Source organism: Scyliorhinus torazame, chromosome 30 (genome assembly GCF_047496885.1).
Source record: "Scyliorhinus torazame isolate Kashiwa2021f chromosome 30, sScyTor2.1, whole genome shotgun sequence".
NCBI lineage: Eukaryota > Metazoa > Chordata > Chondrichthyes > Carcharhiniformes > Scyliorhinidae > Scyliorhinus > Scyliorhinus torazame.
The window spans coordinates 32,663,598-32,681,089 of record NC_092736.1 but is presented as its reverse complement, the minus strand read 5'-3'; the positions used below and the strand labels follow the sequence as shown (position 1 = coordinate 32,681,089).

The 17,492-nt window shown below is 53.7% G+C and overlaps 1 protein-coding gene across 3 annotated transcripts in view; it reads left to right on the top strand.

Moving 5' to 3' along the window:
- The window catches only part of ice2 (interactor of little elongator complex ELL subunit 2), a 129,518-nt gene that overhangs the window by 14,408 nt on the left and 97,618 nt on the right, over nucleotides 1–17,492 (top strand). For all 3 annotated transcript variants that reach the window (XM_072493097.1, XM_072493098.1, XM_072493099.1), the window contains 3 exons: nucleotides 7,932–8,048; nucleotides 9,245–9,404; nucleotides 16,472–16,656. In XM_072493097.1, the coding sequence (XP_072349198.1) occupies nucleotides 7,932–8,048; nucleotides 9,245–9,404; nucleotides 16,472–16,656 (462 nt within the window). The remainder of the gene's footprint in view (nucleotides 1–7,931; nucleotides 8,049–9,244; nucleotides 9,405–16,471; nucleotides 16,657–17,492) is intronic.

The window sequence follows — 17,492 nt, the reverse complement described above, 5'->3', positions numbered from 1 at the left end:
AGATACCTGAATTTGTTTCCCCCTCGCCAACCCAAACTTTTCCTCCAACGCCCTCATACTCTAAAAGCTCCCCTCTATGAACATATCCCCCATCCTCTCAATCCCCGCTCTCAGCCATGACCGGAACCCCCGTCCATACTCCCCGGGGCAAACTGGTGATTATCACAGATTGGGGCCCAGACCGATGCTCCCACTGTTCCCACATGCCGCCTCTACTGGCCCCAAACTCTCAGGGCCGCCACCACCACTGGACTGGTGGAGTACCGTGCTGGCGGGAATGGCAGAGGCGCAGTTACCAACCCCCCAAACTGGTGCATTTACATGAAGCCGCCTTTACACGAAGCCGCCTCCATATGCACCCATGCCGACCCCTCCCCACCACCCACTTCCTGATCATGGCTATATTAGCCGCCCAGTAATAGTTGCTAAAATTTGGCAACGCCAGCCCGCCCTCTCCCCGACTCCGCTCAAGCATTACCTTCCTTACTCGCCCAGACGAAGTCCGTCATCACTCTGTTGACCCTCTTAAAAAAGGACCGCGGAATAAAGATGGGGAGACACTGAAATACAAATAGGAATCTCGCGAGGACCATCATCTTCACCGTTTGCACCCTCCCAGCCAGAGACAACGGAAGCGCGACCTATCTTCGGAAATCGTCCTTCATTTGGTCCACCAGCTGGGCCAGATTCAATTTATGCAGCCGGTCCCATTCCCGTGCCACTTGGACGCCTAGGTACCTAAAGCTTCCCTCTACAAACCTAAACGGCAGCTCTCCCAGTCGCCTCTCCTGTCCCTCGCCCCTAGAATACAAACATCTTGCTCTTTTCCATATTAAGCTTATACCCCGAAAACCGGCCAAATTCCCTAAGAGTCCTCATGATTTCTGCCATCCCCTCTATTGGGTCCGAAACGTACAGAAGCAGGTCATCCGCACAGAGCGAATGTCTGTCTGTCTGTCTGTCTGTCTGTCTGTCTGTCTCTCTCTCTCTCTCTCTCTCTCTCTCTCTCTCTCTCTCTCTCTCTCTCTCTCCCCCCCCCCCCCCCCCCCCCCCCCCCCCCCGGCTCTCAGAGGAATGCGCAAACAACAGTGGGGAGAGGGGGCATCCCTGTCTCGTCCCCCGGTGCAGTCTAAAGTGCAGTCTGATGTTGTCCTATTCGTCCGTACACTTGCCACAGGAGCCTGATACAGTAACCTGACCCAGTCAATAAAGCCCCGCCCGAATACCTTCCGGGGTCGTCATGATCACATTTAATAACCTTCTGACATTGGCCACCAACTGCCTGCCCTTAACAAACCCCGTCTGGTCCTCCCCAATAACGCCCGGAGACTAGAGGACTGGGAAATCTTTAGGGGGCAACAGAAAGCTACTAAAAAAGCTATAAAGAAGAGTAAGATAGATTATGAGAGTAAACTTGCTTAGAATATAAAAACAGATAGTAAAAGTTTCTACAAATACATAAAACAAAAAAGAGTGGCTAAGGTAAATATTGGTCCTTTAGAGGATGAGAAGGGAGATTTAATAATGGGAGATGAGGAAATGGCTGAGGAACTGAACAGGTTTTTTGGGTCGGTCTTCACAGTGGAAGACACAAATAACATGCCAGTGACTGATGGAAATGAGGCTATGACAGGTGAGGACCTTGAGAGGATTGATATCACCAAGGAGGTAGTGATGGGCAAGCTAATGGGGCTAAAGGTAGACAAGTCTCCTGGCCCTGATGGTATGCATCCCAGAGTGCTAAAAGAGATGGCTAGGGAAATTGCAAATGCACTAGTGATAATTTACCAAAATTCACTAGACTCTGGGGTGGTCCCGGCGGATTGGAAATTAGCAAACGTGACACCACTGTTTAAAAAAGGAGGTAGGCAGAAAGTGGGTAATTATAGGCCAGTTAGCTTAACTTCGGTAGTAGGGAAGATGCTGGAATCTATCATCAAGGAAGAAATAGCGAGGCATCTGGATGGAAATTGTCCCATTGGACAGACACAGCATGGGTTCATAAAAGGCAGGTCGTGCCTAACTAATTTAGTGGAATTTTTTGAGGACATTAACAGTGCGGTAGATAACGGGGAGCCAATGGATGTGGTATATCTGGATTTCCAGAAAGCCTTTGACAAGGTGCCACACAAAAGGTTGTTGCATAAGATAAAGATGCATGGCATTAAGGGGAAAGTAGGAGCATGGATAGAGGATTGGTTAATTAATAGAAAGCAAAGAGTGGGGATTAATGGGTGTTTCTCTGGTTGGCAATCAGTAGCTAGTGGTGTCCCTCAGGGATCAGTGTTGGGCCCACAACTGTTCACAATTTACATAGATGATTTGGAGTTGGGGACCAAGGGCAATGTGTCCAAGTTTGCAGACGACACTAAGATAAGTGGTAAAGCAAAAAGTGCAGAGGATACTGGAAGTCTGCAGAGGGATTTGGACAGGCTAAGTGAATGGGCTAGGGTCTGGCAGATGGAATACAATGTTGACAAATGTGAGGTTATCCATTTTGGTAAGAATAACGGCAAAAGGGATTATTATTTAAATGATAAAATATTAAAACATGCTGCTGTGCAGAGAGACCTGGGTGTGCTCGTGCATGAGTCGCAGAAAATTGGTTTTCAGGTGCAACAGGTGATTAAGAAGGCAAATGGAATTTTGTCCTTCATTGCTAGAGGGATGGAGTTTAAGACTAGGGAGGTTATGCTGCAATTGTATAAGGTGTTAGTGAGGCCACACCTGGAGTATTGTGTTCAGTTTTGGTCTCCTTACTTGAGAAAGGACGTACTGGCACTGGAGGGTGTGCAGAGGAGATTCACTAGGTTGATCCCAGAGCTGAAGGGGTTGGATTACGAGGAGAGGTTGAGTAGACTGGGACTGTGCTCGTTGGAATTTAGAAGGATGAGGGGGGATCTTATAGAAACATATAAGATTATGAAGGGAATCGATAGGATAGATGCGGGCAGGTTGTTTCCACTGGCGGGTGAAAGCAGAACTAGGGGGCATAGCCTCAAAATAAGGGGAAGTAGATTTAGGACTGAGTTTAGGAGGAACTTCTTCACCCAAAGGGTTGTGAATCTATGGAATTCCTTGCCCAGTGAAGCAGCAGAGGCTCCTTCATTAAATGTTTTTAAGATAAAGATAGATAGTTTTTTGAAGAATAAAGGGATTAAGGGTTCTGGTGTTCGGGCGGGAAAGTGGAGCTGAGTCCACAAAAGATCAGCCATGATCTCATTGAATGGCGGAGCAGGCTCGAGGGGCTAGATGGCCTACTCCTGCTCCTAGTTCTTATGTTCTAACACAATCCTCGATCCTGGAGGACAAGATTTTGGCCAGCAACTTGGCATCTACATTCAACAGGGAGATCGGCCTGTAGGACCCACACAGCTCCGGGTTCTTGTCCCGCTTAAGAATTAGCAAAATCGTTGCCTGTGACATCGTCGGGGCCAACACCCCTCTTTCCCTTGCCTCATTGAACATCCTCATCAACAGCGGCCCCAATATCCTAGAGAACCTTTTATAAAACTCCACTGGGTACCCGCCCGGCCCCGGGGCTTTACCCGCCTACATGGCCTTCAGACCCTCCACTATCTCTTCCAGCCCGATTGGGGCCCCCAGCCCTTCTACCCACTCCCTATCCACCTTTGGGAAATTCAGCCCCTCCAAGAAGTGCCTCATCCCCTCCGGCCCCGTAGGGGGTTCCGACCTGTCCAGCCTTCTGTAGAAATCCTTAAATGCCTTATTCACTCCTATTGAATCACCAACCAGGTTCCCATCTCCGTCCTTTACTTTCCTTATCTCCCTAGCTGCCTCCCTCTTCCTAAGCTGCTGTGCAAGCATTCTGCTGGCCATCTCTCCATGTTCATAGATCGCCCCCCTCGCCTTTCTCAGCTGCTCCAATGCCCTCCCTGTGGTCAGCAAGCTAAACTCCGCCTGTAACCTCCGCTGTTCCCGTAAAAGCCCTGCCTCTGGGGTCTCCGCATACCTCCTATCAATCTGTAGTATCTCCTTTACCATCGGTCCGTCTCTGCCCTGTCCACCTTCTCCCTATGTGCCCGGATCGAGATCAGCTCCCCCCTGACCACCGCCATCAGTGCTTCCCACACCACCGCTGCTGAAATTTCCCCCGTGTCATTGACCTGCAGGTAGCTCTGAATACATTTCCTCAGCCGCTCGCACACCCCTTCATCCGCCAAAAGTCCCACATCTAACCTCCAGTGTGGGCGCTGGTTACTGTCTTTACTAACCTGCAGGTCAACCCAGTGCGGAGCATGGTCTGTGATTGTGATCGCCGAGTACCCCGTGTCCACCACCCCAGCCAGCAAGGCCCTGCTCAAAGTAAAGAAATCAATCCGGGAATACACTTTATGCACGTGTGAGTAGAAGGAGAACTCCTTCACCCTCGGCTGCCCAAATCTCCATGGATCCACCCCCCACCCCCACATCAGCTCCATGAACCCTCTTAGTTCCTTTGCCATTGCTGGCACCCTGCCCGTTTTCGAGCTTGACCAGTCCAAGCCAGGGTCCATAACTGTTGAAGTCCCCTCCCATGACCGACCTGTGCGAGTCCAGGTCCGGTATCTTCCCCAGCATCCTCTTTATAAACTCCACATCATCCCAATTTGGCGCATACACATTTACTAATACCACCTGCACCCCCTCTATCTTCCCGCTGACCATAATGTACCGACCTCCCACGTCCGAGACTATTCTACCCACCTCAAACACCACCCGTTTATTAATCAGGATCGCGACCCCTCTTGTCTTTGAATCTAGTCCCGAATGAAATACCTGACTGACCCAGCCTTTCCTCAGTCTAATCTGGTTATTACTCTAAGGTGCGTCTCCTGCAACATTACCACATCCGCCTTCAATCCGTAAGATGCGTGAGCACACGTGCCCTTTTGACCGGCCCATTTAATCCTCGAACATTCCAGGTGATCAGCCTAGTTGGGGGCTCATTGCCCCCCCTTCGCCGATCAGCCATCCTCTTTAAGGCCCACCTCCAGCCCGTGCTCCGCGCCTCCACCGGTCCATCCCCAGGCAGCCCCCGCCCCCAACCTCCTCTGTCCCTCAGCCCAAGTCCCTCCCTCGTCAGCAGAACATTCACCCCCCCTCCCCCCTAGTAACAACACCCTGTAACCCAACCCCTTTACTAAACCAAACATATGCACCCCCCTCCACTGCGCTTCCGAGAGCTAGCTCGCCCAGCTAGCTTGGTGGCCCTCATCCCTGGCGCCAGATAGTCTCCCACCTATTGTCCACCTACCCCCCTGCCCGCTTATACAAACAAACTCCAACATCAAACAATCCCCACACAATTGCCCAACAGAAAAACACCAAGATCAAAACAAGCACACCTCCATCCTCCAACAGTGCAAATGAAAACCTTCACCCACTCAGCTCCACCACTGGTTCCAAATCAATGCAAACGGCATCACAAACATCTCCCATGAAACGCAAAACGAGAGCCTTTTTACAAAAACAGAGAAACAAAAAGAAAAATCAAAAACATGAATGTTGCAGCCAAGTTCAAAAGTTCTCAATACATCACCAGCCCTTTCTTTTTCGCAAAGCCCAACACGTCCTCAGGCGACTCGAAGCTGATCCTCATGCGTGAGATTCCATTTCATTGAGCCCCTCCTGTAATCAAATGTCCTGCCCCGTCCTCCAGCCCCCCCCCCCCGTCACGATCTGAGTGCCAACGTGCTGACCTCTGCTCCTAGAACATAGACAAATACAGCACAGAACAGGCCCTTTGGCCCACGATATTGTGCCGAACCTTTGTCCTCGATTAATCATAGATTATCATTGAATCCACAGTGCAGAAGGAGGCCACTCGGCCCACCGAGTCTGTACCGGCTCCCGGAAAGAGCACCCCACCCAAAGTCAACACCTCCACCCAACACTAAGGGCAATTTTGGACACCAAGGGCAATCCATCATGGCCAGTCCACCCAACCTGCACATCTTTGGACTGTGGGAGGAAACCGGAGCACCCGGAGGAAACCCACGCACACACGGGGAGAACGTGCAGACTCCGCACAGACAGTGACCCAGCGGGGAATCGACCCTGGGACCCTGGAGCTGTGAAGCAATTGTGCTATCCACAATGCTACCGTGCTGCCCTTAAGAACAAATCAATCTACACTATATCATTTTACCGTAATTCATGTACCTATCCAAAAGCTGCTTGAAGGTCCCTAATGTTTCCGACTCAACTACTTCCACAGGCAGTGCATTCCACGCCCCCACTACTCTCTGGGTAAAGAACCTACCTCTGACATTCCCCCTATACCTTCCACCATTCACCTTAAATTTATGTCCCCTTGTAATGGTTTGTTCCACCCGGGGAAAAAGTCTCTGACTGTCTACTCTATCTATTCCCCGATCATCTTATAAACCTTTATCAAGTCGCCCCTTATCCTTCTCCGTTCTAATGAGAAAAGCCTAGCACCCTCAATAATTTCAAAAGGCAAAGTCAGAAAATGAAATATGAAAGACAGAAAGACAGCGAATAGTTAAGTCAAAGTATAGATGATTCATGAAAGAGAGAGAGATGGCCGAAAATCCATCACGGTTATACCAAATCATATCAGACTTCAGCCATCTATCTGCACCCCAATGTAATTCTGATTGGTTTGGATTAACATCAAATGAGTTTGATTTGAGGGTTAGTTGTCACTCATTAATAGGCAACATTATTGGATAGGCACATGGAGCACACCAGAATGACGGAGTGGGATAGCTTGATCTTGGTTTCGGACAATGCTTGGCACAACATCGAGGGCTGAAGGGCCTGTTCCGTGCTGTGCTGTTCTATAACATTAACCTAAAATGTATTCTTGTATGAGCTATGGAATGCGATTCGGCTTCCTTATAGCATAAATTTGCTTGTTAGGGCAATGGTCTCTATGCTGTTGCCATGGAGCTTGCCTTGTCCTTGGGTTACTTTATCTTGGAATTGTATTTGTTAGCTGCATAGGAATTCTGCTGTTCTGTGTTCTGATTGCAGCAATGTTCTGAAATGCTGAATGTGTGTTTTTAAAATGACCTGAGATTATGAGTGAGTTTTAAAATGGTATTTAATAGACTCGGGGCTTACTGCAAAATAGCTATCTTTTACCTATAGAAAATAGCTGGCTTCTACAGTTGTGGGGAAAGAATAGGAGAAGGGGTAATTAAATTGCTAACCAAAGAGCCAGCACAGACCTGATGGACTGAATGGCCTCCTCTGTTGTATTACTCTATGGACAGAATATTCAGCAAAGATGTTTCAGAATGAATCATAGAATCCCTACAGCGCAGAAGGAAGCCATTCGGCCCATCGAATCTGCGCTGACCCGCCGAAAGAACACCCATTTCCTATCCCCGTAACCCCACCTAAGCTTTTGGACACCAAGGGGCAATTTAGCGTGGCCAATCCACCTAACATGCACATTTGGAATGGCGTGATGTGGTCCACCGACCTGTGCGGGATCTTTCTCTCCCAATTTCTGCCTGTGATTTGCAGGCAGCTCAGCAACGATGCCAACATTTGCTGACGTCCTCAAAGTGGAAACTGGGTTCCTGTGTACTTTGGGCGGGATTCTCTGGCTTCCCAGCCGCGTGTTTCCCGGCAGAGGGAGGTGGCACTGCCGTTCACTGGCCGGGGGGAGGGGGGGGGGGATTCTCTGCTCTCGCTGGTGTCAGTAGGTTTCCCATTGAAGCCACCCCACTCCCCCGAGAAATTCCTGGGCAGGGTGTGCTGCCAGCGGGACCAGAGAATCCCGCTGCCAGGGAACGGCCGGCAAATTCCGGCCTCAATATAACACAACGGAGATTTCCCAGATAGAATTTGTATACAGTTTCCGTGATTTAAACCTTTTGTTAACGTTTAAATGTCTTGATGAAAAATGCCTGCTGAGTCCGCTTTCTGCCTCTGTTTCTGACCCCCCTCCGCAGGGCAGGGCTTCATTTCTGCGGGTTCCGAATCACGTTTCCTCGCACCAGCTAACAACAGATTATAAAACCATCGCTGCATATACTCCGCCTGCAGAGAAGGCCGCCTCTTTTCAAACCGTAAGTTTTCTACGCTGTGCTTTCAGAATTTTGCAGCTCGAGGACAATTCCTCGTGTGCCGAGATTTTTAAATGCTATTTGGATACTTGTTGGCCTTGGCTGATGTTGCACAGGGAGATTAGAGCAGCTATCGTCTTCAGGTGAAGCAGAGTTAGAAGGTTAGGGGGTTATTGCCTCAAGGTGCACAGGCACATAGTCGTCATTTTTAAGATCCCTATTTGGATGCAATGCATTGATTATAGCCAGACAAGGTAACTGGCAGCCATGTGGGCATCTGAGTAGAGATGCTTGGAGTGCTGGAGTTTCTCTGTGGTGTAGTCAAGGCAACGCTTGCCAACCAGATACACCATGTACAAAACATTCCTGGGGCTAGGCTGCAATTGTCCTCTGCTGCGTTGCAATTTATAATGGAAAAATTGAGGGTGGCACGGTTGGGCAGTGGTTAGCGCTGCTGCCTCACAGCGCCGAGGACCCGGGTTTGATCCCGGCCCCGGGTCACTGTCCACGTGGAGTTTGCACATTTTCCCCGTGTCTGCATTAATCTCACCCCCACAACCCAAAGATGTGTAGGGTAGGTGGATTGGCCAGGCTAAATTGCCCCTTCATTGGAATTTTTTTTTTTAAATCAAAAAAGAGGAAAAATTGATCACAAAAATGTGACACCAGGGAGTAAGAGTTATGGACAGAATTTGGACATGGACATTGGTCTGGTTTGATTGTGTGGAGAATCACACTGATGCTTGTTACAGCCCTTTGAACAATTATTAGCTGAAGTGTGACTAAAATCTCTTTACTTTAATTCTTCATAAAACTTGAATAGTTTCAAGTTTGCCTATATCGTTTAGTAGAATGGATGGTTAAAACTCCTCATTGTCCCTGTTCCTCCAACCCTCCCACGATCCCTGGATTCTCCCTTTCTGGCCTCTTGTGCGCCCCTGGTTTCCAGCGCCTTCCATCAGTGGCCATGCCTTCAAGCTACCAAAAGATTTCCCCCTCTACCTGTCTGTCTATATCTCTCTCCGCCTTTAAGATGCTCCTCTAAACCTACCTCTTTGACCAAGCTTTAGTTTGAATTTGGTTTGAGATGACTCCTGGCAAGTGTTGCGGGATGTTCGACTGCGGGGACGGTGATATACAAGTGCAAGTTAGTGTTCCAAAGTGTGAAATGCTTGTTTGTTTTTGGGGGCTGGTTTCAGGAAGTCAGCAGTGACGTGAATGCAGAGAAGTTGAGCATAAAGTACGGAGCGAAGGTGTCACTAACCAACCAAGCATTGTTTGCCCTGTTGAATAATTGTGGGCCGAATTATACAGAACAATGGGAGATTCCAGTCCACGTGAAAACCATCTGTGGCGAAGGTATATGTTTTTAAATATTTTCTGCTTATTCATTCTTTGAGTATTATTTCTGACAGATCAGATTATGTAAAATTCGGGTTTAGTAAGTAAAGTTGCCACAGTCCCAGATGATCATAGGCTGCTTTTCTCTTTGAGCCGGGGGGGAGCTTATTGGTGGTGATTGAACCCGAGGATCACCACACCTCAGGCAAGGGGAAAGGTTGAGAAGGCGGTGCCTTCATGAATAACCTCAGCCGGAACGGGAATTGAACTGGCCAGTCAGAGAGAATCGGTGGGTGGGTAAGAGAATAGGTGGGAAGGAGACAGCGAATCGGACAGAAAGGGAGAGCGAGAATCAGGCGGGGAGAGCGAGAATCGGGCAGAGAGGGAGAGCGAGAATCGGGCAGAGGGGGGAGAGGGCGAGAATCGGACAGAGGGGGGAGAGGGCGAGAATCGGGCGGAGGGGGGAGAGGGCGAGAATCGGGCAGAGGGGGGAGAGGGCGAGAATCGGGCGGGGAGAGAGCGAGAATCCGGCGGGGAGAGAGAGCGAGAATCGGGCGGGGGAGAGAGCGAGAATCGGGCGGGGAGAGAGCGAGAATCGGGCAGGGGGAGAGAGTGAGAATTGGGCAGGGAGAGAGAGTGAGAATCGGGCAGGGGGAGAGAGTGAGAATCGGGCGGGGGAGAGAGCGAGAATCGGGCGGGGGAGAGAGAGAGAGAATCGGGCGGGGGAGAGCGAGAATCGGGCGGGGGAGAGTGAGAATCGGGCGGGGGGAGAGTGAGAATCGGGCGGGGGAGAGCGAGAATCGGGCGGGCGGGGGAGAGCGAGAATTGGGCGGGGGAGAGCGAGAATTGGGCGGGGGAGAGCGAGAATTGGGCGGGGGAGAGCGAGAATTGGGCGGGGGAGAGCGAGAATTGGGCGGGGGAGAGCGAGAATTGGGCGGGGAGAGAGCGAGAATCCGGCGGGGGAGAGCGAGAATCGGGCGGGGGGAGAGCGAGAATTGGGCGGGGGAGAGAGAGCGAGAATCGGGCAGAGAGGGAGAGCGAGAATCGGGCAGAGGGGGAGAGGGAGAATCGGGCAGAGGGGGGAGAGGGCGAGAATCGGGCAGAGGGGGGAGAGTGAGAATCGGGCAGGTGGGGGGAGAGAGTGAGAATCGGGCAGAGGGGGGAGAGGGAGAATCGGGCAGAGGGGGGAGAGTGAGAATCGGGCAGGTGGGGGGAGAGTGAGAATCGGGCAGAGGGGGGAGAGGGCGAGAATCGGGCAGAGGGGGGAGAGGGCGCGAATCGGGCAGAGGGGGGAGAGTGAGAATCGGGCAGGGGGGGGAGAGTGAGAATCGTGCAGAGGGGGGAGAGGGCGAGAATCGTGCAGAGGGGGGAGAGGGCGAGAATCGGGCAGAGGGGGGGGAGAGTGAGAATCGGGCAGGTGGGGGGAGAGAGTGAGAATCGTGCAGAGGGGGGAGAGAGTGAGAATCGGGCAGGTGGGGGGGAGAGAGTGAGAATCGTGCAGAGGGGGGAGAGGGCGAGAATCGGGCAGAGGGGGAAGAAGGCGAGAATCGGGCAGAGGGGGAAGAAGGCGAGAATCGGGCAGAGGGGGGAGAGGGCGAGAATCGGGCAGGGGGAGAGCGAGAATTGGGCGGGGAGAGAGAGCGAGAATTGGGCGGGGTGAGAGCGAGAATCGGGCGGGGAGAGAGCGAGAATCGGGTGGGGAGAGAGCGAGAATCGGGCGGGGAGAGAGCGAGAATCGGGCAGGGGAGAGAGCGAGAATCGGGCAGGGGGAGAGAGTGAGAATCGGGCGGGGGAGAGAGTGAGAATCGGGCGGGGGAGAGCGAGAATCGGGCGGGGGAGAGCGAGAATCGGGCGGGGGAGAGAGCGAGAATCGGGCGGGGGAGAGAGAGCGAGAATCGGATGGGGGAGAGCGAGAATCGGGCAGGGGGGGAGAGCGAGAATCGGGCGGGGGAGAGAGCGAGAATTGGGCGGGGAGAACGAGAATTGGGCGGGGGAGAGTGAGAATTGGGCGGGGGAGAGCGAGAATTGGGCGGGGGAGAGCGAGAATTGGGCGGGGGAGAGCGAGAATTGGGCGGGGAGAGAGTGAGAATCGGGCAGGGGGAGAGAGTGAGAATCGGGCAGGGGGAGTGGCCAAGAATCGGGCAGAGGGGGGAGAGGGCGAGATTCGGGCAGAGGGGGGAGAGAGCGAGAATCGGGCGGGGGAGAGAGCGAGAATCGGGCGGGGGAGAGAGAGCGAGAATCGGGCGGGGGAGAGAGCGAGAATTGGGCGGGGAGAACGAGAATTGGGCGGGGGAGAGCGAGAATTGGGCGGGGGAGAGCGAGAATTGGGCGGGGGAGAGCGAGAATTGGGCGGGGAGAGAGTGAGAATCGGGCGGGGAGAGAGCGAGAATCGGGCAGGGGGAGTGGCCGAGAATCGGGCAGAGGGGGGAGAGGGCGAGATTCGGGCAGAGGGGGAAGAGGGCGAGAATTGGGCGGGGGAGAGAGAGCGAGAATCGGGCGGGGGAGAGAGAGCGAGAATTGGGCGGGGGAGAGCGAGAATTGGGCGGGGGAGAGCGAGAATTGGGCGGGGGAGAGCGAGAATCGGGCAGGGGGAGAGTGAGAATCGGGCGGGGGAGAGAGTGAGAATCGGGCGGGGGAGAGCGAGCGAGAATCGGGCGGGGAGAGAGCGAGAATTGGGCGGGGAGAACGAGAATTGGGCGGGGGAGAGCGAGAATTGGGCGGGGGAGATCGAGAATTGGGCGGGGAGAGAGTGAGAATCGGGCGGGGAGAGAGCGAGAATCGGGCAGGGGGAGTGGCCGGGAATCGGGCAGAGGGGGGAGAGGGCGAGATTCGGGCAGAGGGGGTAGAGGGCGAGAATTGGGCGGGGGAGAGAGAGCGAGAATCGGGCGGGGGAGAGAGAGCGAGAATCGGGCGGGGAGAGCGAGAATCGGGCGGGGGAGAGAGCGAGAATCGGGCGGGGGAGAGAGCGAGAATCGGGCGGGGGAGAGAGAGCGAGAATCGGACGGGAGAGAGAGAGCGAGAATCGGGCGGGGGGGAGAGCGAGAATCGGGCGGGGGGGAGAGCGAGAATCGGGCGGGGGAGAGAGCGAGAATCGGGCGGGGAGAACGAGAATTGGGCGGGGGAGAGCGAGAATTGGGCGGGGGAGAGCGAGAATTGGGCGGGGAGAGAGTGAGAATCGGGCGGGGAGAGAGCGAGAATCGGGCAGAGGGGGAGAGGGCGAGAATCGGGCAGAGGGGGAGAGGGCGAGAATCGGGCAGAGGGGGAGAGGGCGAGAATCGGGCAGAGGGGGGAGAGGGCGAGAATCGGGCAGGGGGGAGAGGGCGAGAATCGGGCAGAGGGGGGAGAGGGCGAGAATCGGGCAGGGGGGAGAGGGCGAGAATCGGGCAGGGGGGAGAGTGCGAGAATCGGGTAGAGGGGGGAGAGAGCGAGAATCGGGCTGGGGAGAGAGAGCGAGAATCGGGCGGGAGAGAGAGCGAGAAACGGGCGGGGGAGAGAGAGCGATAATCGGGCGGGGGAGAGAGAGCGCGAATCGGGCGGGGGAGAGAGCGAGAATCGGGCGGGGAGAGCGAGAATCCGGCGGGGGAGAGCGAGAATCGGGCGGGGGAGAGAGAGCGAGAATCGGGCAGAGAGGGAGAGCGAGAATCGGGCAGAGAGGGAGAACGAAAATCGGGCAGAGAGGGAGAGCGAGAATCGGGCAAAGAGGGAGAGCGAGAATCGGGCAGAGAGGGAGAACGAGAATCGGGCAGAGAGGGAGAGCGAGAATCGGGCAGAGAGGGAGAGCGAGAATCGGGCATGGGGGGGGAGAGAGCGAGAATCGGGCAGAGGGGGGAGAGTGCGAGAATCGGGCAGAGGGGGGAGAGTGCGAGAATCGGGCAGGGGGGGGAGAGGGCGAGAATCGGGCAGAGGGGGGAGAGGGCGAGAATCGGGCAGAGGGGGGGGGGAGGCCGAGAATCGGGCGGAGGGGGGAGGGGGCGAGAATCGGGCAGAGGGGGGAGAGCGAGAATCGGGCAGAGGGGGGAGAGGGCGAGAATCGGGCAGAGGGTGGAAGAGAGTGAGAATCGGCAGGTGGGGGGAGAGAGTGAGAATCGGCAGGTGGGGGGAGAGGGCGAGAATCGGGCAGAGGGGGGAGAGGGCGAGAATCGGGCAGAGGGGGGAGAGAGGGCGAGAATCGGGCGGGGGAGAGCGAGAATCGGGTGGGGGAGAGCGAGAATCGGGCGGGGGAGAGCGAGAATCGAGCGGGGGGAGAGCGAGAACCGGGCAGGGGGAGAGAGTGAGAATCGGGCGGGGGAGAGAGCGAGAATCGGGCGGGGGAGAGAGCGAGAATCGGGCGGGGGAGAGAGCGAGAATCGGACGGGGGAGAGAGCGAGAATCGGGCGGGGAGAGAGCGAGAATCGGGCGGGGAGAGAGCGAGAATCGGGCGGGGAGAGAGCGAGAATCGGGCGGGGAGAGAGCGAGAATCGGGCGGGGAGAGAGCGAGTATCGGGCGGGGAGAGAGCGAGAATCGGGCGGGGAGAGAGCGAGAATCGGGCGGGGAGAGAGCGAGAATCGGGCGGGGGGAGAGTGAGAATCGGGCGGGGGGAGAGCGAGAATTGGGCGGGGAGAGAGCGAGAATCGGGCGGGGAGAGAGCGAGAATCGGGCGGGGAGAGAGCGAGAATCCGGCGGGGGAAGAGCGAGAATCCGGCGGGGGAGAGAGAGCGAGCATCGGGCAAAGCGTGGGAGGGGAATGCAGGCGGAAAGGGTGAGGCAATCGGGCAGAGAGGGTGACACCGTAATGTTAGGTGGGTTGGCCGTGCTAAATTGCCCCTTGTTGCCCAATGGTTAGGGGGTTCAGGGCTTACGAAGGATAGGGTGGTACAGACTTAATGGGCTTTGTGGCCTCCTTCTGCACTGTAGGGATTCTATGAGAAGCAGACAGAGAGAGAGGGAGACTGAAGCGGCTGGAGGGAAAGGGAGAGAAAAATGAGAGAGAGAGAATCCCCCAGTGGGAGCACCTGAGAGAGAGGGGCAGAATCGAGTGGGGAGAGTGGGCTGAGCAATGTTGGGATATTGTGTTCCCAATGCTCTCTCTAAAGCTGTGTTTTTCAACTTTTTCCTGGGACCCAATTTTACCAAGCGGCTGACATAGAACATACAGTGCAGAAGGAGGCCATTCGGCCCATCGAGTCTGCACCGACCCACTTAAGCCCTCTCTTCCACCCTATCCCCGTAACCCAATAACCCCTCCTAACCTTTTTGATCACGAAGGGCAATTTATCGTGGCCAATCCGCCTGACCTGCACGTCTTTGGACGGTGGGAGGAAATCGGAGCACCCGGTGGAAACCCACGCAGACACGGGGAGAACGTGCAGACTCTGCACAGACAGTGACCCAGTGGGGAATCGAACCTGGGACCCTGGCGCTTTGAAGCCACAGTGCTAACCACTGTGCTACCGTGCTGCTGACCTTCAGGACCCACGCTGACCGAGCTTTGCAACATACCATTTTCTTTTGCTTTTAGTGCGACAGGTGAGCCTGCTTGGTCCTCACAATCTCACTCTAATCAGGTTCACAGGAGGAGAGGGCAATGTGCATATCTTCAGCCGGTTCCTGGGAGAACGCGCTGATGTCAGGAGGAGGCGGTCTTCCCCCGCTGGGCTCCGGGCCTGCGCACTGTGAAATCCGACTGAGGGGGCACGCATGCGCGGGACGGCCGGCATCCTTGAAAGCCTGTCGCGCCTGGCACTTTTAAAAGCTGGTCACGGCTGTTGGGGAATTCCTCCTGCAATCAGGAACGCCGCGACCGATCGCAAAGTGACCCTCACGACACCCGCCGACGGGTTGCAACCCTGAGTTTGGAAATGACTGCTCTAAAGGATAACTTTAGATGCACGGTAGCATTGTGGATAGCACAATTGCTTCACAGCTCCAGGGTCCCAGGTTCGATTCCAGCTTGGGTCACTGTCTGTGCGGAGTCTGCACGTTCTCCCCGTGTCTGCGTGGGTTTCCTCCGGGTGCTCCGGTTTCCTCCCACAGTCCAAAGATGTGCAGGTTAGGTGGATTGGCCATGATAAATTGCCCTTAGTGTCCAAAATTGCCCTTAGTGTTGGGTGGGGTTGCTGGGTTATGGGGATAGGGTGGAGGTGTTGACCTTGGGTGGGGTGCTCTTTCCAAGAGCTGGTGCAGACTCGATGGGCCGGGTGGCGGCCTCCTGCACTGTAAATTCTATGATTAATCTGGGACAAAGGTTCGGCACAATATAGTGGGCTGAAGGGCCTGTTCTGTGCTGTATTTTCTATGTTCTATAACTGAGGTCTAATGTTTAGCTCAATGTTTTCTCTTCAATATCTCTAGAAACCGGATTAGTCATTTATCCCCTCTAATGTCAAAATCATACAATAGATTATTGTATATTACTATTTATTCATTTACGGAATGTAGCTGTTGCTGCCTTGGCCAGCATTTATTGCCCTTGAGCAGTGTGTGGCGAGTTCCCTGAGGGTGGAGGTGTTGACCTTGGGTAGGGTGCTCTTTCCAAGAGCTGGTGCAGACTCGATGGGCCGAATAGCCTCCTTCTGCACTGTAAATTCTATGATGACCTCCAGGTGGTGGTGTTTCCCGGTATCTGCTGCCTTGTCCTTCTCGATGGAACTGGTTGTAAGTTTGGACGGTATTAACGATTATTTGGCGCTCCCTGTATTTGAAATCTAGCATTCTCTCATGGTGAGCGATCTCATGAGAACGTTCCTGGAGCTCCGCTTGAACATTTTTCACTAGCTTTGAGCAGTGAGCTCTCCTGGCTGAGCTACATTTACTCACTGATAGCTCAGATTTTAAATCCATTCAATCTAGTTCAGCGCAGACTCGAGGTTTTGAAGCCGCTCTCTCATTACTTTTTTCTGCTGTTGATCATTGGTTGTGGGAGAATGAACTTTTCTGTAGATGTTTTCTGAGATCTGATCTTATGATGTGCTGGGAAAATATGTATTGCTTGTATGCTGTATATGTCCTTAATGCTCGCCAAGCCATGCATGCTAACTCCGCCTTGTCCACACAGATTACCAATATCAGCTCGGAGTTTAGATGCCATTTCTTTTTATTTTCAAAGGAAATAAGATGGTGAAAGTTGCCTTCCTTGACTCGCCCCTGCCAAAGAAAAACCTGACTGTGAGAGAGAAGAACCTGTTGTTTTACCAAGTTCCTCTAGACCTGTTGATGACGAAAAAATATTACGTCGCTGTTTCAAGCATGACACTGGACAAACTTGAAAGATGTGACATGTTCACAGAGAAAGTAAGATTTTGTAATAAGACCACAAGACTTAGGAGCAGAATTAGGCCATTCGGCCCATCGAGTCTGCTCCGCCATTCAATCACGGCTGATATTTTCTCATCCCCATTCTCCTACCTTTCCCCCATAACCCCCGATCCCCTTATTCATCAAGAACCTATCTATTTTGGTCTTAAAAACATTCAGTGAATTGGCCTCCACAGCCTTCTGCGGCAAAGTGTTACACAGATTCACCACCCTCTGGCTGAAGAAATTCCTCCTCATCTCTATTTTGAAGGATCGTCCCTTTAGTCTGAGATTGTGCCCCCTGGTTCTAGTTTTTCCTACAAGTGGAAACATCCTCTCCACATCCACTCTATCCAGGCCTCGCAGTATCCTGTAAGTTTCAATAAGATTCCCCCTCATCCTAAACTCCAACGAGTACAGACCCAGAGCCCTCAACCAAAGAACAGAGAACAAAGAACAAAGAAATGTACAGCACAGGAACAGGCCCCTCGGCCCTCCAAGCCCGTGCCGACCATGCTGCCCGACTAAACTACAATCTTCTACACTTCCTGGGTCCGTATCCCTCTATTCCCATCCTATTCATGTATTTGTCAAGATGCCCCTTAAATGTCACTATCGTCCCTGCTTCCACCACCTCCTCCGGTAGCGAGTTCCAGGCACCCACTACCCTCTGCGTAAAGCTTTATGACAAGCTTTATAGAATCATAGAATCCCTACAGTGCAGAAGGGGGCCATTCGGTCCATCGAGTCTACACTGACCCTCCGAAAGAACACCCTACCAAGGCCCACTCCCCCCCCCCCCCCCCCCCCCCCCGCCCAATACCGGAACTCTG